At 35.9% G+C, this 23,581-nt stretch overlaps 1 protein-coding gene across 2 annotated transcripts; it reads left to right on the top strand.

Annotated features, from left to right (window-relative positions):
• Positions 1–7,652: 7,652 nt before the first annotated feature.
• LOC103464536 (caM kinase-like vesicle-associated protein) lies at positions 7,653–22,700 on the top strand. Of its 2 annotated transcripts, none has more exons than XM_008408707.3 (11): positions 7,653–7,899; positions 18,411–18,536; positions 18,657–18,788; positions 19,255–19,329; positions 19,417–19,555; positions 19,688–19,808; positions 19,917–19,992; positions 20,078–20,214; positions 20,337–20,415; positions 20,976–21,063; positions 21,403–22,700. In XM_008408707.3, the coding sequence occupies exons 2-11, from the start codon at positions 18,442–18,444 to the stop codon at positions 21,712–21,714; spliced, it is 1,254 nt and encodes a 417-aa protein (XP_008406929.1). In that variant the 5' UTR covers positions 7,653–7,899; positions 18,411–18,441; the 3' UTR covers positions 21,715–22,700. The 2 variants fall into 2 exon arrangements, with proteins under 2 accessions (XP_008406929.1, XP_008406928.1); XM_008408706.3 differs by having other exon boundaries at positions 7,654–7,899; positions 18,394–18,536.
• Positions 22,701–23,581: the final 881 nt, after the last annotated feature.

Genomic DNA, 23,581 nt, shown 5'->3' with positions numbered 1-23,581 from the left:
TTGAACAGTGCCTGTTAGCTGGCTGCATAAAAAGAAAGAAAACACAGTGGTCTAACGGGAGCAGTCGTTGTTCGGCTCTTCCTCCTTTGCACAACCACCACGAAAGTCATCTTTATTTAAACCATAAGAAATGGTGTTTTGAAAAAGAGAGTTCATCTTTCTTTTCTTGGATTTAATCTGTTCAGCCTCATGCAACAAACTGTGTGAAGTGTTATATATCCGCAGCCAGCATGGCCTGCAGCAATTAGCAGGAAGAGTCCTACTGTTTATGAAAGTGGTTTGGTGCTGGTGCAGACCCAAAGGCAGCCCTCATAAACTGTAAATTAACACAAGGGAACAGAGATAAATTGCCGTTCCACATGAGCAGAGAGACTTCTTTAATTACAAGGGTATGAAACCTTTCTCATGAGTTTATGCATTTACTGCTGTTACTTTGTCCCAAAGGCAGGTTCTAATAATGAATTGCACCAGGCTTAAGTTTGTTAACGTCAAGCTTTTCTCTCACTACTGTTCTTAATCTTATTTCTAAGGCTACAACGTGATAATTTGCCACTTTGCTTATTCCTCTGCAGCAAGGTCAATGCAGCAGATTGCTGTAGAGTTCTTCTATGACACAGAAATCATCAACGCACCCCAAGATCCAAGCAAGGCGACATTTTGGACATCCGGTCTCACTGTGTTGTGGTAGCTATGGTAACCTCAGAGAGCACCAAATGTTCTGCTTCTAGTGTGAGGGTATCATCTGTGACACCACGCCTCCCTTCCTCTAGAAATGCAACAAATACCCCATCTGTCTGCATAATTTTGTCCTAAATTGTTGATTTGGCCAAACTAAAACAACAACAAACACAAGCAAGCATTCTGTTTGTTTTCAGCACATGTAGTGTACATTTTTCGAAGATTTTTTGGGGGGGTTTTCTGTGATTTTGATAATTCTAACTATTTTTAAATTGTCAATCTACAAATATGTAACACTGGCAACCATGTCCATGTTGTTACTTCACAGTCTCCAGAGTTTCCAATCAGCAGATGAAGTTATGCCATACCATTCTGTTTAGCATTTTGTAACTCTGCAAGTTTTCTGTGGGTTGTCCCAGATTTTCTGTTAAGTTAATTGTAGATTCTAAAGTGACTTTATAAGTGAGTTAGAGAGTGTATTTTTGAATGCAAAATGGCTACTGGTCTCACATCTGTGTTTATGATTAACTAGAAGCCTTTTTGCTCTAGCCCCTCTACTCCATGACCCTGAATTGAAAAAGTACGGGCAAAAAGTAGTTAGATGAATTGACATGTCCAATGCTTGGAGTACCTGACTTATTCACAAAGATCAATTTAGTCATTTTAAACCATAAAAGAGAGAAAGAAAGTCATCCAAACTGAAACACCCCATGCTTGTTTTCATCACTGTTTCACCCTTATGTATCACTGTCTTTGTTTCTGTTTATTATTATAAATAAATAATTCAAAACTACAACTAACTTTCACAGAATCTCTTTGTTGTTGTCTATTTAAAGAGTAATGTGGGCTCAGCTCCCAAACAGTGGAATGTTTTAACATCAATCAAATATTTCTGCCACTGAGTGAATCAGCCAAAGGGATGAATCATCCCTCTGCTTTTTAAAATCTATAGTTGTGAAGTGGAAACATTTGTATATTTAATTGCTTTAAAAATACCAGCCCTATGGAACCGCATTGGTGTCAAGGGAGAAAATTATTTTTTTGAGCACTATCACGTTTTAACACCCCCCCTCTGTAAAGTCATTGATTATTTCTTTGATATAAACCGTTTAACAACTGGATGATTTTTTTTTATTTTTGTGGAATTTGAAATACACTAAATGTATTTATTGCTGCACACTTTGGAACTGTTTTCTCTGTTATCTTACTCATGTCAAATGAAATAATTCTGACTTTGCAAACTTGTTGCACGACTTGGAGATTGCTGCAATCGCTTTCAAGGTCTCCTCTAACGCTGGAGAAGCATGCCTTCAGCCCTTCAAAGAATTTCATTATTAAGCCCTCAACTGTTGGTTTTGGTTTCTATGGCAGCTCAGTTGATATATGAGTTGACTCATCCTTTACGAGTGTGAGTACAGGATTCTGTAGATAAACAATTTGGACAGAAAGGATTTCGGAGTCAGCCCTGTCCTGTGGGGAAAAAAAGCGGAAAGCAAAGTAAAATGCCTTCTTCGAGAACAATTAAACTGTTTCTCACCTTTTGTTCTTTAAAGACAAACAGCTCCCCCCAAAATGAAGACAATGCACCAATCAACTTAAAAACCTTTGAATTCTCTGTTTTTAAATCCCTCATAAGAGAAAGTGTCAGAAACGCAGAGGTGCAGAAAAAAATGCTGAGACTCTGAAGCAAGGGAGCCATTCGAGTCCATTCACAGTCTTACAAATGTTGGATTAACTCAGTGCAGCCATGGTAACATGAAGATGAGCTGAGCATTGAGTATTTTCTGAGCACAGTGTGCTACTGTCTGCGAGCTTCATGACGCAGATTCCACTCTTGCGTATTCCTCTGCTGTTTGACAAAATAAACAAGCTCATTGTGGAGAATTTAAACTAATAAAGATCCCATTAGAGAAATGCAATGCTTTCTGTTCATTAGTAGAAAGTGATTAACTGTATTTACCTTTGATAGAAAAATAAATTGCGTCATCAGCAAGAAGTGATTGCACAGGGGGATCTTGTACATTTTGCAGGCCTTAAAAGGATTATGTGCTCTGCTTTTAAAAAGTCACTCATTCATCAGATTGCTCCAATCAGTTCCAGGCACTAAAGCAAGCAAATTGAAAGTAATTAAAATGTATGTATGAATCTAAAAGTAGCAAAAGCACAGAAAAAGGGCTTAGAAAAAATTATTTTGTAGTCACACTACAAAACTGATGGTACTTTAATACAAAAGTGATAGCATTTTAACAAAGCAAAAAGTTTGTAACAATAACCCTCCATGTTCCTTTTTAACATACCTCTAAGGTTTATTGGAAAATGGCAAGTTCAAGCTTTCTCTTCTCATCTCTTCAAATTGCACCAAACGCTGCAATATCTTCATCCTTAAGAGCCAGTTACTATGGCGACAGCGCACCAACATCATAGATGTCAGAGACAGTTTGGCTGCCGTGCCAAACACATGGGCATATAATTACCTGAGCACAAACATGCAGGTGCTGAGTAAAGGCATCTTTGACAAAATGCAGAGGTGACCTACTTGTTGCAGTCTGTGTCAAACTCTAGCTGGATTATGATCATATTATTCTTATTGAAAATGCACCTCTGACCTAATTCTGATACAGACTCCACTGATCCCTGTCTGTGTTTGAAGGAAATAAAAAATGTTTGTGTGCTGAGGCTGCTACTGTTAGTGAGAGGTTTTTTTTGCACACATTTTCAAAATGCTCTAAAAGCTTTAAAATGTTCAATCAGTTCAGTCCTAAATTCAGACTTAGGACCTAAAATTTAACCACAATGATTGGTCACCTGCAGTGATTGACAGGGGATGGACTATGATCTTATAACACTATATTTGAAGGTGGCAGTGTTGTAATATAACACATCCAGGTATGCAGAGAGCCATGTGAGACAGAGTCAGAAAGTAGAGAGTGGGAGGTTTTGTGGGTTGGTGGGGAGCAGGTTAAAGATCCTCCACTACTCTCTTTTTCAGCTATCCCAGTGGCCTTTTAGCAGTGTTACTCATTTTAGGAAAGAAAACACTCTTGTGTTACATAAAGCAGAGCTGAAGCCTGCCTACCCATGCATTTTTGCGCAGTTACAATGATCAGCATTTTGTGAGAAAACCTTTTTATATAAAATTCAAATACAGGTATTATAAAACACTTACACTCCTTCTTGCATAAAGTGCCTAAATACTCCTACCCCTTGCACTTTTACACACGTTGACACATTAAACTTCAGTGTTTTTATTTTAATTGTATTTTATGTGACAGATCAACTGAAAGCACATACAGTAAATGTGATGTCAAAGTAATAAGATTCATAGTCTGGCATAACATACAGTCTTTTGTAGATTAAAAAAAATCAGAAAAGTGTACATCATTTGTGTTAATTCCTCTAAATAAAATACAGTGCAAGCAATTTCCTTCAGAGGATGATTTGTAAAGTGAGCTGTTCTGTGAAGGCCTCAGAGTTGTGCTAGAGAACAGTAGTGAGCAAACAGCATCAGGAAAGAAACACACCAGACTGGTCAAGGATGAAAGTATTGAGATGTTTAAATCAGGGCAGTGTTGTTGTTATTGCCTTTTTGACACCTCCCTCTACTGGCTTACCGCATCACCATAGCCTCCCTCACCCCACAGCTGTGTGCACACAGACTTGGCACCTGATGCACCTGATGGTTTTTCCTGATCCTGATCTTTCTCCAGAAAGAAACAGGATTCAAACCAGGAGTGTCTGGGGCAATGGTCACCTGCTGCACCACCCAAGCCCAGCCAACTCAGGCCGTCATATAAAAATTGAAGAGTATTGCAACTGAAAAAAAATCTACCAAGATGAAGTTATCCAACTGCAGTGATGGACGAGGCAAGAATCAGAGAACCTTCTAAGAGCTAAGAGACCCATAGCAAGTCTGGAGAAGCTGCAAAGATCCCCAGCTCAGGTAGGAGAATCTGTTGGGAGGACAGCTATCATTTGTGCACTGAAGAAGTGTCGAGAAGAAAATGAATGTTGAACAATGCCAGAAGAGTAACTGCTTAAAGTTTGCCACAAGTCATGCAGTGGACAAAGCGAACATGTGGAGGTTCGTCTTTCAAAATGACCGTAAGCATGAAGCCAGAGATGAAGCAAACAAAACGGATCAAAGCCTTAGCCTGTGTTAGAAAGACTCAGTTCACTTCAGAGCTAAATCAATTTGTGAATCTGTGGTACACTGATGTTCAGCTGATCGAGTTGTGCGTCTGGTTTTGTTTTCGTGTTGAATTTCCTGTTTTATTTTGTGTGCTAATTTCCTCTCTCATTTGAGACAACTTTCTTTCCTGAGATTCCCGCCTGTCGTCACCCTGAGTCACACACTAATCTCATCTGCATGTGTCTCTTTGCCTTCCTGTGTTTGTCTGTTCACACCTCACCCTGTGCAGCTACATTTTGCCATTTCATCTTTGTGCCTTGTGTCCAGCATTGTAGCCTTTATCCTGTTTTTGTTTTCCAGTGAATTTAACCCAGTTTGTATTCTGGACTTGCCTTTGTTTTGGATTGAATTAAATTTTTGTGTACCAACCATGGACTGTATTCAAGAACTACCGATTTTATGCCACTGTGTTGGATCCTGCATTTGAGACCTCTCTTCCTGTGCCTTACAACACTCTCCATCCAACCTGACTGAGTTTAAGCTGTGTTGCAAAGAGGAATGGGGAATTATCTAATCTCAATGCATTTTTTTAAAGAATTTTTATTTCCAAATAATATTGGAAGCAATTCTCAGATTTCCTTTCCCATCAGGATATTTGCTATCCTTTATTGCTTTTTTCACATAGAATTCCAATAAATCAAATTAAGCCCTGAGGAAAAGCATCATAAATTGAGGGAAAGTTTAACTCATAATTTTTTGCAGAGCACCCATTGGTTTACCTTAATTTCCAAAGCACACTCATCATTACATTGTCTTATCTTTGTCTGCCTAAAATAAAGGGTTAGGAACTGAATCACTCTTACTAGAGGATGAATGTAAGAAAATGTTACTTTTAGCAATTGCTCAGACAAAGACGACTGTCTAAATTATGCTAAATTTATAATTAGTTTGATAGACAGTTTGTAGAGATTATGAATGAATAACATCAAGAAAATAGATTCTGAAAATGGATTCAAAGATAATTGAACCAAGTTGTATAAAACTATACAAACATTCGATATTAAGAAAACCTCTGACCTTTGAATCGTTCAAGCATCAACATGGACTCATAAGGGATGATACAGTGTAGTGACTAAGCACAACAGACAACTTAGTGAGAACCAATTTTGCACAGAACTGTATATAATAATAAACTAAGTGTGAGGGTGGCAAAAAAAAAAAAAGAACATTTTCACCTTGATTTGGACAGTCGCCCCTGGGATTGTGGGCGTTTGACGTTTATGGCTCGTAATGTCCTCACTTATCATGGAACATAATCCAAAAATTTTCTTTCCTGGTCCTATATGTAGCGCTCAAAAACAAGGTTCTGGTTTATTTTAAAAGACCTTGAACAAAACACAAGACTTATTACATCATATTTAATGTAATCATTTTATGCTAGTGTATCTAACGAAACCAAAAGATCTATATTGTTGCAAATTATATAACTGCCTTCCAAAAATTTTATGAAAGCATGTTTAATACAGAAATGTAATATTATATAATCATATGGCAGACTAGTGACTTCAGAGTGAACCAGGAGGCTGTCATTATCCCCGTAGACAAAGAAAGTAAGCTAAGTGTTCAGAACGCTGTATTCCAGCCTAATAAGTGGAAGGGAAAAGTAAAGCAACACCGAGAGAATAGTTAAGCAAAGCCTATCTAAGTGTTTGGGGGATATTCATAAGGCTTGAGCTGTGACAAGAGTGAGTGTGTTAAGAGACACACAGTAGAGATGGATAGATCGATCCAAAGTATTGATAATATTGATACCAAGTCGGAATTGGTATCCAGTATTAGATTGATGCTATTGCGGTAAGATTGATAGTTTCAGATCCCATCATCTTTTTTTTTTCCTCTCAACTTTTATTTTTTTTGTGCTTGTACTTGTTTATTTAGGGGAAAAAAACTGAAATTTGTTGCTCTATTCTATCTGTTCTTGTTACTATGTTAAAAATATTTTGTAGACATTGATAAACTTCATTCAAACTTCATGCTGAAACACTTGAAGTAGATATTAATTTCAAGACTTTGCACCTGTCCTGCCCACGCTGCAGAATTGATCAGTTTTAATAATTGTAACATTGCTGTGCTTGAACAGTCAGCAAAGTTACTTGATTAAAAATCAAAGAAGAAACATTGCAAACTGCTTTAGCTGAAGCTCAACCAATACAACAATGGCATACAGCTGAGGATTCATACTAGAACAACCTGGGCTTTCTTAACTCCTTAGCAGAGCCACAGGCTGATTCCCTCCCTGATACACTGCAAGGCCAACCTCTCTGTGTCTAAAATCTTCTATTTTGTTACATTCTGAATTTTGCAGACACCAAATTTGTGTTTTTTTGTTATTTTTTTTTAGCAGTTATTCATACTTATAAGGTTTGCAGATATAAACCCTTAAAATATCCAGGTGTAATGAACCTTTCTGTGCTTCACTTTTGGAATTTTATTACTGAGACAAAACGCAAATTTGGTAAATACCTTGATTACTTGTTTCTCCAAACCATCATAAGAGTCTCTATGGCAGAAGCAGACATTAGTTTTGAGACATTGCTGCTTCATTTTGCTCTCTATGAATATCCGTGATTTGTTCTACTTTTGGATCAAATGAAGCTACAGTTGAGCACAAACACGCTTTTATTTACAAGAGAAGTTGTCTTGTGCAAGTTCCAGAGGAGTTACTGTGCGTAAAATACCTTTATTTGGTCATCACCGAATCTGCACACACACACACACACACACAAAAAAAATGATGTTGGAGATTTGATGCAGTGCTGTATCCGCGCAATCAAACATTAAAGCGGTGCAACGTGCGTCGCACGCACAACTCCTCCTCCCCCTGCATCATCTCAGCTCCGCTCTCACCATCAGACGTAATACTCCCGTGGTTAAGCTGACTTGTTGGAAATGCTTGAGGATCTTAACATTTGTCCGACTGCACGCCGCCTGTAACATCAGCGAGGATCAAAGAAAAGTAAAAGCGCAACAAAAAAAAAGCGTTATCTGAGCAGACGAGGGGCGGTATCGCAAATTGGAACCAGTCATTGAAGGTAAGTGAAAACATTAGATTTTTTTTGTAATCTAATCACACAAAAAAGCAAAAAAAAAAAAAAAAAAAAAAAGACTGATTACATTGGAAAGAATTAAGCATAAGTGCTGAATATCTGGGAATAATTTATTCAGAAACAGGTTTTGATCAAATCTCAGGAGGGTAGCGTGCGTGTTTTGTTTATAAAACTTTGGCAATAACATATTTGGGTGGACTTTAGTTGTTTCTTAGAAGCTTAGGTCCAGGCAGTCTGAGCAGGTAAACATATGGAGAGGCGAATGTTTTATCTGCCAATCTACTTCAGCTGCAGGTTATGTGAATCCATCTTTTTCCAGATAAAAAAAGTATATTTTAATATTATTATTATTATTATTATTATTATTATTATTATTATTATTATTATTATTATTATTATTATTATTTACATCTGCTTCCCCTATAAACTCTGTTTACAAGCTTGATACCAGCAGGTCATGTAGACTTGATGAAAGTGTTGTTAGAGTTCTTACACTTGCAGCACTTCATAAGTTTAACACACTCACAGTCACACAGTGTCCTTGTCTTCTTGTCATCACTTGTCATCGTTTTCACAGTGAAGCAGCTATTCCCACTTATTAAAAAAAAGGACTCTTTAGATATCTCTTCCTGCTCTTCTGAAAGAGGCTGATAGAGTGAGTGGACATGTCAGAACACTGTTTACCAGTTGGAGGAAGATACTGCAGGGTTGTTTTTTTTGTTTTTGTTTTTGTTTTTTTGTTTTAGAAATGAAGGTATACATGCAGCCCTGCTACATACATGTGAGAATATCAGTGTGTCTTTAATAGAAAAAAGTGGAAGTATAATGTGATACGATGTTAATGGATTTCAGTCCTTTGCTGAGCTATACAGTAAATGGTACGGTTCAGCAATAGTCTTTTGAGTGAGATTCAAGAGTCAGTTACTAACAAAGCTCACTGTTGTTTGGGGCCCAAAGGAGAGTTTGAATTGAGGCCCATTCCAGTTTAATTGAATCCTATTCTTCTCTACTCTTAGTTTTCATCATACTTTTAAGGCTGTGGTTGGGAATGAAGCTGACTTTCAATACAACCACAAATGTGCATATTTTCTCATTTAAGATACTTTTAATGGGACAATAAACACCATTATATCAGATTTGAAGTGTTCTGACTTATTAAGTTGCATCCTTGATGATTACTGTTAGTGACAAGGGGCAACAATTTCTTGATTTAGACATTTTAACATTAGCATAAATAGTTTAATGCTCACTTCAAGAATGTTTGACCATTTATATGCATAATATGTCTGTTCTTTGTGACAACTATACAGTATAAAAAAATGATACTAGTAATAGAATGTTTAAAAATCTAAATACAATTTAAATACATCAAAGTGAATATATTTCTTAATAAGTCACATATGTTGACAAATATGTAGGGCATTTTTAATTAAATGCCAAAAGATAGTTGTAGGTGGTGCTGGGTAGCAGGACTGCGAAGAGGAGGGAAAACCTCAGAAAATGAGTCCCTAAGATCAACACCTATCAGTCTGCATCATCACTAGTATCAATATGAAACATCTCTTATATCAACAGCTGTAAATAAACTGAGTGTATGGGGTTACTTCTATGAATGTATTTTATCTAGCACTTGTGTTTAGTCCTAAAGCATTTTAATACTTACATCATACTAAGCTTGGTTGTACTTGACATCCGAAGGGAGTCGCTCCGTTCCACTGTTGCCGCATATTTGCTCTGCAGGAGAGATTGCTGCTAAGTTAATAACTCGATGCAGTCAGCTGGGTTTTCTTAGATAGTTAACGCTTTACCAGTTGGTTCTATAAACTGAATGTGGCAGGATTTTTTTATTATTATTATTATTATTATTATTATTATTATTATTATTATTATTATTATTATTATTATTATTATTATTATTATTATTATTAATAATAATAATAATAGGTCAGAATTAGGAAGTGTGCATCTGTATTGTATTTGAGTCTCTGTGTATAAATGAACTGATTAGATTTTGTGCTTTTGAATTTGAATTAGATCTCTGATTAGTAAAGTGCATTGGAGAGGCACTTTGTAAACAGACTGTGTTGAATAAAAGGGGTCACAAAGGACAAGTGTAACACATTTGTAATTTTTTTTGAGTAGATGGTTTGCAAATGGTCTGAATTATATAGTGCTTTTCTAGCCTTAATGACAAGAAAAGCACTGGTCACGTTACAGTAGCACCTCATTCACGCAGTCACACACAAACTTTCATACAATACTACACAGGTTAGTAGGCACATGACAGGAGGAAGCTGGAATTGGAAGCCCTGTTTTTAGATTGGAAGTCAACTACTTTTCCTGTTGTAAATAAAACCTGTCATTTTTAGATTCAGTCTGAGAATTCAAGGGCTCCTTGGCCCCCTGCTGGCTCGGGGAGGATTGAAGTAGTGACTTAATTCATTTTCATTCATTTCAATTCATTTCAGGAGGTCAGGATTCATGCAGACTCTAGTTCGTTGTGATTCATAAATGCAATGTGTTTAAAACGTTAACAAAGTAGAGCCATAAGATTTTTTAAATACTGAAAGAAATGCTACACCATTAGTCGAGCAAGACAAGGTGTCCTCCAGATAAGTAAGATGAACATCAGTAGAAGGTTGCTCTGAAGACTGACTCAAGTTAACTGATTATGCCTTGTCTTACACACGCTTTTTCTCACAAAGTCAATGTCAATCACTTATTACTGCAGAAACTTTTATTATAATGGATACTAACAGGTAATGTTAAATCAATATCCTTACTAACAAAACTAGAAGTACTCAACATAAACTACAAGGATAGCCTGAGTAGCTGGTTGCTGCATGCAAAATACCAATATAATAAACCAAGTTGCATACTTAGAAAAGACTAATCACAGCTTTGAACAGATACTGTTTTTACTCTAGTGGCCTTTATTTGACTGGAAAGTGGGTTGTGTGAGAAGAGGAAGACATTTAGCAAAGGTCAACAGGCCGGGACTCGAACCTGTGATGGCCTGGTAGTGGATTTAAGCCTCTGTTTATGGGTAGCAGAAGGCCTCTGTGGGCACCGTCATCCCCAAAGATACTTTTCTAACTTTCTGCTGCAGTCGGTTGTGCTGCAGTGCTAAAACCAACTCACGTGTATGCAGAAATGACAAGTGTGGAAATTTTGTTCCTTCTATGTCATGAGTATTTCCATACACCTCTTTCACGGTTTTACAGCAAGCAACATTTTGTTTGCTTCTCTCCTTATGTTAGGTTAATTTAGCCCTTCAAATGCCACACACATGGCTTTATTTCCTTATTGGAATCTGTTTACTCTTCTCTACTAAACTGGCAATGGCTTATCAAGAGAAACTGAAAGCCTCATCATTGAAGAGACTGATTATAGTGATGATTATAACACAGCTGTGACCTTTGGTAGGTTATTTGCTTTGCACTAAACTGAAACCTATGTTTTGTTGGACTTTACTAATTTTTTACTTATGGGTGACAAATTAAAGAAAAGGCAAACATTTTTGCCTATCAGTTTAACATGGTAATAATCTGCAATATTATGAGCTTGGCTCATATCAAGTCAATTTTTAGACTCTAGTCTGAATTCCAGCTCTGTACCAGTCACATAAAGTGGCAGGAGTCTTGGCCAGTGACGGCAGTGAGAACACACAGAGCTGTTCTGCACAGACAGTACCTTGGTGCATACTGTAGCACTTGGAAACCATGGCAACAAAACAACATCAGAAGAAACTGGTCAGATGAGCCAGTGATGCATGAGAAAGAGATGAATGGCGGAGTCAATGCAGAGCAAATCAAAAACAGGCACAAAGGGAGGCTGATTCATGCTGATCAAAATTTTATCAACATCTCTGACTTTTTTTGGTTGAAAAAAAAGCAAGAATTATTCATTTGTCCTTGTTAATTTTCCGACATAATGTTCTTAGAAACGATGGCTTGGGGGTTGGAAGTTGTCGCATTCTGACAAGAAGGTCTTTATGTGTGGAGATTGCACGTTCCTCCTGCAGGGGTCATAAATCCCCAAACATGTACAGCTTTGGTTAGTTGGTCTTTGCACCATTATTTCTCCTGACTGTTTTACAGCGGTCTAAAGTCATCAACCTTATTTCCCGATGTAAAATCAGAGATGCAGATAGGTGCACTTCTTTTTTGCATGCAGGCACGCATCACTAATGAGGCATTTAAATAAAGCATTAGCGGCCATAAGAATTGGCTCAAAAATCATCACCACCATCTGCCCCCATGTCACCACGCAGTTTCCTTTGAAGAGCCTCAGTTGTTGCCAAAATCTGAAGCTCTGGCCTGCTGCCACTGTCTCGTGTCGCTTCGACCAACAATCCAAGCCCAAAATAGCAGCATGAAAAACAAACAGCATATTTTTGGAAGTCAAAGTTGCATGAGGTACAGTTTTTTACTTCTCAGCCATTTTCTAATAAAAACAAGATAAACAGTTTCTAAATAAAGTCAGCAGTAAGACATTAAACTGACATCAATTCAATTTTTCTTTCCTATTATGTAAGAAAAGACTGTCTGTCAAACTTTCCCCATACCTTAATTTTTCCAAACTATATATTTTTTTATATGCAGTGAAAATATATTTAAAAATAAATTCTAAATGAAATGTGTGTCTGTCAAACTGACACAAATCTCTCAAGATTTGAAATATTGAGAGCTCAATTTGTATTTTTTTGAGTTAAGATTAAGAAAAATAAGAAAAATAAATTCAAAAATGCAAGAAATGTAATAAAAAGTTTAAAAAGAGAGTAAAATAGAAAATGAATAATAAAAACAAGAAGATTGTTTGGAAATTTACTTTATCATGTGACTCGCAAGGCTTCTGGTAAAGCATGAGTTATATTGAAACAAAAAATTTTTACCTATTTGAACAGATACATTTTATGTCTTAGGTAAAATTTGATTATTACTAAAGAAAACATTTTAAGAACAGGGGAACAAGGCAGTCAATTAGATTCAAAATGGTTTTAGTCATTGACCTCCTAAACATGCAGCACAAAAAAGGGGGCTGGGAATTCACTGGTAGTCTCAGAGAAGTCTAAAACAATCTGAATGCAGTCTGATTTTATTCTTTCAAAAAATAAAAAGACTATAAACTCTTTTTTTGTAAAGTAGAGTCAGACCTTCATATATTTAAGATAATATTGCTTAAGGATCAGGGCCTTGATTTTTTTTTTCTCCCTAAATCACTCGTGTATGGTAATATCTCATCAGCAGACAGTGAGGCCATTTACTTTTTAAGGTTTTATTTTGTAGATTTTTATCATTTATAGTAAACACTAACAACAACAAAAACAACATTCAGCATATAGCATCAACCCAACCAGTCACAACTCTCAGCAGACCAACAAACCAGACTCAACAACAAACAAAGAGCACATCCTTTAAACAAGGTTGATTATATATATATATATATATATATATATATATATATATATATATATATATATATATATATATATATATATATATATATATATATATATATATATATATATATATATATATATATATATATATATATATATATATATATATATATATATATATTCTCATTATTTGCAGCAACACAGGAAGACATATATATGTCTTCATACAGATATGTAAGCGAATGTTGATGATCCGTCTTATGTGGAACCGGGCTTTTGGAGGCTGTTCTTGTAGTTTGAAAAGCTGCGGCATGTTTAAAGAACAGAACGCTGCGTCTCCACTCTGCTACAGATGGACTTCAGTCTGTCCATTAAAAAGGAAGTTTCTTCTGGCTCTTCCCAGTTTCATCTTTAATTTTTTTTTTCAGTATTTGTAGCAACACAGGAAGAAAAAAAAGAATGGAAGGCTACATATTGATCACATGATATTAAAACAATTTACACAAGCAGAAAAAAAAATTAAGGGGCATGCAAATGAAAACTTTTTTTTGTACAGTATCACAAAAGGTGCTACTGTCTTCCATTTGACAAATGGAGGACAAACTATACGTACATGGCCTTTTACCATTGTGAGACTGTAGGATGAATTTTTTTTTCATCCCAATTTCATTTATAGTAATTTTTTCCCCCTCTAATTCTATAACCCACCGGGGCGACTGCATTGGCTGCATCATTAAAGAGAAACTTAAAAAATAAGGATGTTTCTTAAAAAGTCAAAAATGAAACAATACAATCTACAAATCCAAAAGAGCGACTCTACTGTTTTCATTAACTCCAATTAGCGTTCACATTTGAGCTATCTCAATGGTGAGTGGTATTAATTTGAAGCAGCATTGATGCTCCCATTAAAGACGACTTTATCACTCAGATCTCTGAAAAGCTGAAGATAAAATAACTCTGATTCAGCAGCAGTCGGCACCTTTGTGTCCTTTTATGTAGAACAGCCTTTAATCTCCAAAATTGCTTTTATGAGAAAAAAGACAAAATGTTCAGAAAATCCTGCCTGACTTTTCTGTGCCGTGTGGTGTTTGCTGCGCAGTGCTACTGACTGAGTCAAGCTTCCGGGAAAAGGTGTGAGGAGCTGTGAATCAGTGAGCGTCTGATGATTGCAATAAATGGTCTCACAGCAGCGCTGGGCTTTAATTCTGCTCACTGTTTGGACTATTGTTTGTCTCTGAGGCGGTTTTTGGGTGATATGGAGAGGTAAAAGACGGAGGCAGTTCAAATCTTCCAAAAAGGCCCATTAGACATGATATTAAAGTTGTTTTCTAAGACTCTGGCTGAACTTTGTTCTGTTTCTTAGGTGCTTTATGTACAAGGAAAAGAAAAACTGTCTATATCTTTGCATATATTGTGTTTCAGATGTGGCTCTCCTTCAGTAAGTAGTACTTCTGAAAGCAGTACAGTATAGTTATTGAAATTTGGTGGATGAAAAGATATGATCCATCTGTCATATTTCTCTTAAGCCTGTGCTTCAGCTGCAGTCTGATACGGAACTCAGAGTTCCCTCCGTTAGGACAAAAACGGGCCATACTGAAGTGTCTTGCATTTTGAATGAGAAGATCGAAGAATAAAAAAATGAGAGGTAGAGCTCTGCATTGAGAGATGGCCTCTTTGTATCAGTACTTCTCAGTCCTCTGCTATTTGTGCATACGTCTGGAATAAAACTAGCCTTGAGCAAACACTATTGTCTGGAATGGATTTGAGAATGGAAAACTAATGGGATAGAAGAGACAAAATCCCTTAGGCTACTCCAACTGGATGCCTATCTGTTCATAAACATGATTTAAATAATAAGTGTTTTTACTTTTTATTACATATAGTAACCAGAGTGCAGCAGTAGAGACATAAACTGTTTGATTTAATCTTCTTCACAGTAGCTTACGTCCTAAAAATAATTACCCAGACTTTACTTTTACCACACGTACAAAGGTTTACTGTCTACAAAAGGATGGCAACAAAGCTAGGCACTTTTAAATTATTTAGGTAAGATTTATGAGTCCTTCAAAGTTATATGAATTGCACAAACAGATATCACAACAGGGGACAATTAGATATTTTTAAGGGTTGATACTCTGTTATGAAGTCAGCAATAAATAAATGAAAAGATGTGATCATTTATGTATATTTGTATAGACTCTATGGAATAATTTTAGAATGTGATAAATTCATAACTTCGAGTGAAACTTTTTTATCTTACAATAAATCCCTTAAAGGATGCTTCGGTTCGCGGCCTTTCAAAACCTGAAGCATGAGTCACTAAACAAAACATTGTACAGACTGTCATACTAACCAGATGTTTTTTCTAAAGACGTCTTGTGTCTTTTTATTACTTCATGACATCTGCTAATGTTGCTTCTGTGGCTTAAGAGAAATAACAAAAAATAGTTTTAATTTGCCTCCATGAACTGTTAATTCTAAAACTAATGTCCACTTCATCAAATTAAAGGTCCAAAAGTTCATTATCAGAATGAGACTTTAAGGTTTAGTTTCTAGTTTAAAGTATTTGTATTTAGAAATCTTAATTAATAACCACATGCTAACATAGTAGAAGTATATACTCTGTGTTTAGATGAAGCAAGACATGTTGATTATTCTGTCATCGATCAAGTGACATTTTGGATCTTTTTTTCGCCACTAGATCAAAAATGTGAAAACAGTAACTACAAAATTTACTTTAAATTAAAGAAAAGTTTTGCCCTTTGCCCTAAGGTGAAATGTATTTAAAGATTAATAGAAGGACAGGCTATCTTTTAAGATGTGCTTCCAGTTTTTATTTTCAGGTCACGTTCATGTTCTAGTTTCTTTGTTTTAAGCTTCCGGACACAATAGCTGAGAGAAATATTTGCCTCTTGTCTTGACTGAGGCTGCAGACAGTCAGAATCTTTGTACTCCCACTCTTCTGCACAAGCTTCCACTTTTATTGTAAGGCCTGCCAAAAAAATAAGCCATTTTTACATACAAGTCATCCATGTGAGCAGTAATGTTTATTTGGTAGCTCTGAAACTTTGTAGCATTTCTGAATTGCAGCTACAGCAACATCAGTCACTCTGGAGTAAAAGTCTTGATTTCACTCTAAATTGGATTTAACTATAAAAGTGAGATGATAAAATCTTAACTAAATACTTATTTTCATTGGTGTGTGTTTGTTTAAAATAACAGCTCATTTAAACAACATTTTCAGCTTTCTGACTTTTTGAGTTCCTACTGACCACCAATTATTGTGAATTTAATAAATTTGAAATAGATGTTCACGTTCTCTTGTGGTAAAGATATTGCTTGCAAAATGTACAAAAGGATCTAAACAATTTTGCATGAAGGTATCAGTCAAGAAAATGCTCCACAAATTTCCACTGCATTTCATGTGCATCATATCACACTGTAAAACTCAGACAGGACTTCACATTCATTTCTGCAGCTACTTCAGTGTTGCTGTTGCCACTGTGCTGCTCTCCATTTACCAATTACTGTCTTGTCTTTTTATCCATTTTGGACAAATGTCCAGTTTTAGCGGTGCCACTGTCACTCCATATTATGTCCAAATATTTATTAACTTTCATGTGATTAGAATTTCCTCTTCATTTTCAGGTCTGTGCTCGAGGGAGGTTTCAGCTGTGATCTTTGATAGCTCTTGAAATGTGAAAATGTGAGATATAATTGAGAAACATGATGTGTTTTGTTTACGGTATTTTGTGAAGTAATTTCCTTAAACAAGCAAGTTGCTTTGATAGTAACAGAGCAAGTTGTTATTCTAGTGAGGCCATTTTGCATCATATTATTTATGACTGTGATCTTGTCCTAAGCTTTGATTTGGTCATTTGTTATAGATTTTTAGACATTAGTAGTGGAAGGAAAAACATATTAAAGAAATGTTTAAGAATTTAAAATTTAGTTTGGAATTTTTCCTCAAATGCATTACGTCTTGGAACTTTTTATGTAGAAATAGCATACACGTTTTTTGTTGTTTTTGTATATGAACATTGCTATGAAAGGTATAGTTAGTTTGCTATCTTTTGATTTTACAGGTATATTTGTCCTGACTTCAAACATGAGGCCTAGCCAGAGGTCCGACATAAACAAATAGATAATTTATAGAGGGAGCTAAAGATTAAGATTATCTTCAGCTCATCCTCAAAGGTGCATTGTCAAAGTGAAAACATACAAAAAGATCAGAAATTATGAGAAATAGTTTTTACTTTAATTCTAAGAAAGCTTTTTGAAATGATTATCAATGAACCATAATTTTCTGAATACCATGTTTTTTTTAAACTTGATATCCTTTTACATTGTGTTAACATGTTTTGAGATATGCCTCTCTTCTCTATCTGAAAGAAACTTTTTAGATGAAGAAAAATGATTTTAAATCTAAAACTGCCAGTGGTATGAATAATTTAAATCATACTTAATATGAATAAATGAAAGAAACATTTTTGCTTATGTTAAGTTTTATACACATCTCAGATATTAAATAATTTTGTTGTAACACCTTGCTACAAAACTGTACATCCCCCAGGGCTGGACATATAACAGTACTTTGCATAAATCTTTCATGAATATATATATAAAAAAAACACAGATAGGCAAAAGTTGCACTTTTATTTCAGTTTTAGTTTATTGTTATAAAGGAGAGGAATGAATGTTGTGGCAGCTCCTGCTGCAGTACAGCATCGACTCATCGCAGAACCTGAGAGAAACAAGCTGAAGCTCCCTGCAGAAAGCTACATTATTGAAATAAGTCATTGAAATGTTTTGTAGCCCCAGTTGTAATGTGAAATTATTAGCTTTGCATGCCCAATTATGCTCACCTACAGTATTCTCAAATGCAAAACTATGAAAAAAAAAACAATTAAAACCACAAACAGACAGATTTTTTCCTTTTTGTCGGAATGCATCGTTGTGCATTCCTTTCTTGCTTTGTTTTCCCACAGTCATTAACACATTATCACAGTAGATTACTGCAGACCTTTCTGTGAAGAGATTTGTTGAAATTAAACTTTATTTTCCACTGTAATCTTGAGGTGTTGCGCTGTGGCAGGACTCTCCTTGGCTGAAGGGCACAAGCTGCCATGCCGTTTGGTTGTCTCACACTCGGAGAGAAGAAGGATTACAACAGTCCCACGGAGGTGACTGACAAATATGACCTCGGACAAGTTGTTAAGTCGTGAGTACATGTTTTTTTGGGGTTGTAAATTCTCACATATTTGTTGTCCTGTGATAATTCAACTCAAAATTCGCCAAATGGTTGCACTGTTGTCTCTTTTTTTTTTTTTTTTTTTTACAGGGAGGAATTTTGTGAGATATTCCGAGCAAAGGACAGGAATACCTTGAAAATGTATACATGTAAAAAGTTTAACAAAAAGGATGGAAGGAAAGTGAGGAAAGCTGCAAAGAATGAGATAATAATCTTGAAGATGTAAGTGAGCATTAACACAGAGCTTACCCAATCTAACCTCAGCTAAAACATATGCATCGAGACACATACCATCACAGATATGCTGTAGAAGACAGACGATGGACAAAAGTCCAAATATAATTCACTAAAAATATCTAACTTTATATTCTGTTGGTCAATTTACATATTTTCTTTTTACTGTATTCATAAATCAGACCTAAATTCATTGTAAAACTTCAAATGCCAACTCTTAAATAGATGTATTTATATCACTACAGCTGAATAAAGAACAATAAATAAGATCTAGAATCTGGAAATCAGTTATGACATGAATACAGCTGCACTAGATGTCAGCAGGTTATTCTCTGATTTCCAGCAGTCCTTGTATTTAACTAGCTACCTTAAAAGTAAGTTGAAGCTTGTATTGTGGTTGTCTTGTTACGTCACTCAGTGAACTCTACTCCTAACTCTATTCTTTTATTTAAAGGGTTAAACATCACAACATCCTCCAGCTGGTTGATGCATTTGAAACTAAGAAAGAGTACTTCATTTTTCTGGAGCTGTGAGTTCTTTGTGGGGGGCCTTTCATTATTAAACAACACGACACAATTCAATGCTTTTTAACGCAGACCTGTCGTCATCTCATCAGTGCTACCGGAAGGGAGGTCTTTGATTGGATTTTGGATCAAGGCTATTATTCAGAAAGGGACACCAGCAACGTAATGAGGCAGGTTCTGGAGGCCGTCGCTTACCTGCACTCTCTGAAGATTGTCCACAGAAACCTGAAGGTAGGTCTACTACTGACACCTAGTGAACATAAAGAAGCATTTCACCTCCCAGCAGATGAAAAGTTCTCAACCAACAGAGATCAATAAACTACAATGAATCCTTTGTTGCTTGGTTATACTCTGTTAATGCAGCTGGAGAATTTGGTGTACTATAACCGTTTGAAGCACTCCAAAATTGTTATCAGCGACTTTCAGTTGGCAAAACTGGAAAATGGACTAATTAAAGACCCGTGTGGGACTCCAGAATATCTTGGTGAGTGGCATGTCATCTGATCTGAATTTATAGCTGTAATTTAAACAAAACAAATCATGACATTTAAAAAAAAATAAGTATGAGACGTTAGCTTTGCTCCAACTGCAGCACCTGAAGTGGTTGGAAGGCAGAGATACGGTCGACCAGTGGACTGCTGGGCCATCGGCGTCATCATGTATATACTGTAAGGGCTAAATTATGTACTTTTAAGTGCATTAAATTCATTATCTGATTTCCTTCTAAAATTTATGCTATGCATTTCTTCAAAGTTTATCAGGGAACCCTCCTTTCTATGACGATTCTGATGAAGAAGACCCAGATAGCCGTGACAAGAACCTGTTTCTAAAGATTTTGTCTGGGGACTATGAATTTGATTCTCCTTACTGGGATGACATTTCTGATTCTGGTAATATATAGTCATATTCTAAGTTATTTCAGTCTCCGTATCACAACATATCAAAAGACAGAGTTTTAGTGATACAAATCAAATAGAAACCTTATTTTCTTGTGTTTTTTTGTGTTTTACAGCCAAAACCTTGGTAGCATCTTTGATGGATGTCGACCAAGACCAGCGATTGACTGCACAGGAAGCTATAGCCCATGAATGGTAAAAAAGGAAATAAGTCAAACACACCTTTTTATAGTAAAAAAAAACAAAACAATGTGAAGCATCCAGAGAAAGATATTCAGCTTTGTACTCATGTAGAAGATGTAAATGATTTAAGGTTTAAATTGGGCTCCCTGAGATCTAAATGGTGGTCACATCTCATATCATCACAGGAAAATTTAATACATCTGTTGAGGTGCAGACAAAAATGCCATAGCCCTATTTAACTGCCTGATGCACAATACAACCATTCTCGCTTGAAACGGTCTGTCTTGGTTGATTGAAATGGATTACATTTCCCTTCGCGATGGAAGCCCTGCTGGTACAAGGTGTCCTCTGTGTCCTTTGACCAACTCCAGATGTGAGTTTTCCTCTGATGCCCCCTGGTGCTGGTTTGTAATGTTGCAACTCTTTGGAAATAAAAACTGCTGACATAGAAATCATTGTTCTTAAATTGCAGCAAACCACTTCTAGATCATTCTGTATAACAGTTTGAATTATGAAGTTTTTTTAAGTACTGCTAGTGCTGAAAGTTGTTGTCCTTTTGTTGACTATTTTAGGATTTCTGGAAATGCTGCCTCCGACAAGAACATCAAAGATGGAGTTTGTGCCCAAATCGAGAAGAACTTTGCCAAAGCAAAGTGGAAGGTAGAATCGCTCACATATTTAATAAATATTCAACCTTTCTTTTTTGTGTTCATGCATATTCATTTTTAGAGGCAGATGCTTACTTAGGACATCAATGTGAGAACATTTCCTAATAAATAACTGCAGATTTAATGGAGTATCCTATCCTAGAATATGTAATTTAAATAGTCTAATATCTCATCCACAGTGTTTAGGTTAGCCTTGGAGTTATTTGATGCTGCACCTCCTGCATGCATTTGCACAATTATCATATTTGAGAGTTACTTCATGAAAAACACAAATGCTTTGCAGATTTGAATGAAATTCTGTAAGTTTTATGGTGAAATATTTGTCTCACAGAAAGCTGTAAGGGTAACTACCCTGATGAAACGTCTTCGAGGGCCTGATCAGACTGATTCGGGGCCCGCAGGAGGGGCAGCAGGGGCAGCAGCCGACGCCAACACACCCGGAGGTGGTCCTGCTCCTCCAGCCGGTGGTGGCCTCAGCATGGCAGCCGCCCTTAAAGCTGCTGCTCTTAAAGAAAAGGCCTCTGACACACAGACTGCAACCAACCCCGCACAATCCTTGCAGCCTGCAGCGCAGCAGGAGGAGCAGCAGTCACGGTGCAACGGTGAGGCTCCGCAAATGGTGCCACAGAGAAAAGGAGACTAAGCCAATTGATACGCACGGGGGACCCATGATAAGATATGGGCCTTACAAGCACATGTAAAACTAAAATATCTGGCATCATGAGTATGTGTCTGTGCTGTCTGACAATCACAGTTTGCAAACTTTTCATCTTTTGCCTTTTGTACTGGTTGATTATTAGTGTTCTCTACCTTCCTTTTTCCTTTTGTTATTTTGTGTGTAGGTCTCTTAAAATGATCGTTGCAAAGTAGCTCTTTTATTGTTTCCCCTCCTTTGAGAACTGTATAATATATTCAGGTAATTCATTGTTCATTGTGTAATTAAGTGAATTTCACAGGCTCATTGTACATACATGTATTTGTCACAACAATTGCTACTTTTTAGCTTTAGAACTTACAAGCCTGAGTTTTTATCTTGTGACTTAAAATTATAAGTTGAAATATTTGGTCATTTGATCACAATTAATTTGATTACAATTGTTTTCAAAGTAAGCAAATAACACTGTACTTTTTTAACATATTTGAGTGAAATCTGTTCCTAAAACAAATCAGACAAGGTGACCATCCTTAGATGTGCATTATCCAAACAGTTGGATAAGTCGATATAAGAAAATAACATTTAAAACTGTAAAATATAGATAACATGAGAAGTATTTTTTAATGAAAGACTATATAGCTGAAAAGACTAATTTAACGACTAGATATCTACACATTTAGTGCAGTATATCAAACAACTTAAAATTTTAAGGCTACAAGAATGCACATTTTTAAGTTGAAGTGCCTTATCATTTGTTGCAGTCATGTTTCTAGACTTGATTTAAAATGCTTTTTAGATAACTAAAATATTCAAAATGTTTCATTAACTTCTGTTTTGGGCCTTGTGTTTTGTCCTCTTTTATTGCTTGACAAAAAAAATATTTAGAATGTTCTGTGTACTGTGATGTTTTCGCTGTTGCTGTGTTGTAACCTGTAATTACTAAATAAAGATTTTATTGTAAAGCCAACATGTCATATATAGTTGAGTATGCATTTTATTTGTGTATTGCATCTCACTGAATATGTTTATGCCAACCAACATTAGGTCCATAATACCAACCTACTACCTGAGAAAGAGACAGAAAAAGAGTTTTCATACATATTTAAACAAGATTGAAACAAAGTTATTGATGGAACAAGCATGATTTGTAGAGGCAAATAATGCTAGTGTCAGAGTCTTTTTCGGTACAAGTTTAGAAGAGAGATATAAAGACTGCAATCCATCAAAGAACTGCATTTTATCAGGACTTTGCTCTTAGAAAGCTTACAAAATATACAGATTATACCAGATGTGCAATTTAAACTGTTCAGTATAGTTTAAGGTATTGAATAATTGCGTAATGTTGTAAAAAAAAAAAGAAAAAAAAATTAGGGGGACAGCTCTGTTGGAGATTTGGCATGATCTATCATCTGAGTAAAAACAGTCATATTTAGAATCACATAGAGTGCCAAATTTGATCATTAACCATTTATAAAAGACTTGGACTTTTGAACAAATTAATTGATGCTTTCCTATGCACGAGGCTTGCACTGGCATAAAACAGAGTTTTATTGCTTAAACTACTCATATCTGTTTTATTTGTGCAATTATGCAACATCTGTTATGCACCAGGATTTGAATAGCAACACCAGAAGAAAAAAAAAAAGTGAAGTAGAAGTGAAAAAAAGCAATTTTTGAGTTTAGCTGAGCATAGATCCCATTTAAACACAAAAGTGATTGGTTTCACTAAAGATAAAAACAGATACTTGAACATATTAGATTAATCAAATCTGAATATTTTCCAAATAGTTAATCGTGAATAAATAAGTCGTTGGAAAACAAAAATAAAACACATTTTATCTTACACCCTCCAGTC

This window comes from Poecilia reticulata, chromosome 5 (assembly GCF_904066995.2).
Source record: "Poecilia reticulata chromosome 5, P_reticulata-male-v2, whole genome shotgun sequence".
NCBI classification, from domain to species: Eukaryota; Metazoa; Chordata; class Actinopteri; order Cyprinodontiformes; family Poeciliidae; genus Poecilia; species Poecilia reticulata.
This window is presented reverse-complemented; position numbering and strand designations above follow the sequence as displayed.

Excerpts from the sequence above, each read along its gene's own strand:
- LOC103464536 (XM_008408707.3), top strand. The coding sequence starts at position 18,442 with ATGCCGTTTGGTTGTCTCACACTCGGAGAGAAGAAGGATTACAACAGT. Across the intron at positions 19,330-19,416 it reads TACTTCATTTTTCTGGAGCT|TGCTACCGGAAGGGAGGTCT; the intron begins GTGAGTTCTTTG and ends TCATCTCATCAG. Across the intron at positions 19,556-19,687 it reads TTGTCCACAGAAACCTGAAG|CTGGAGAATTTGGTGTACTA; the intron begins GTAGGTCTACTA and ends CTGTTAATGCAG.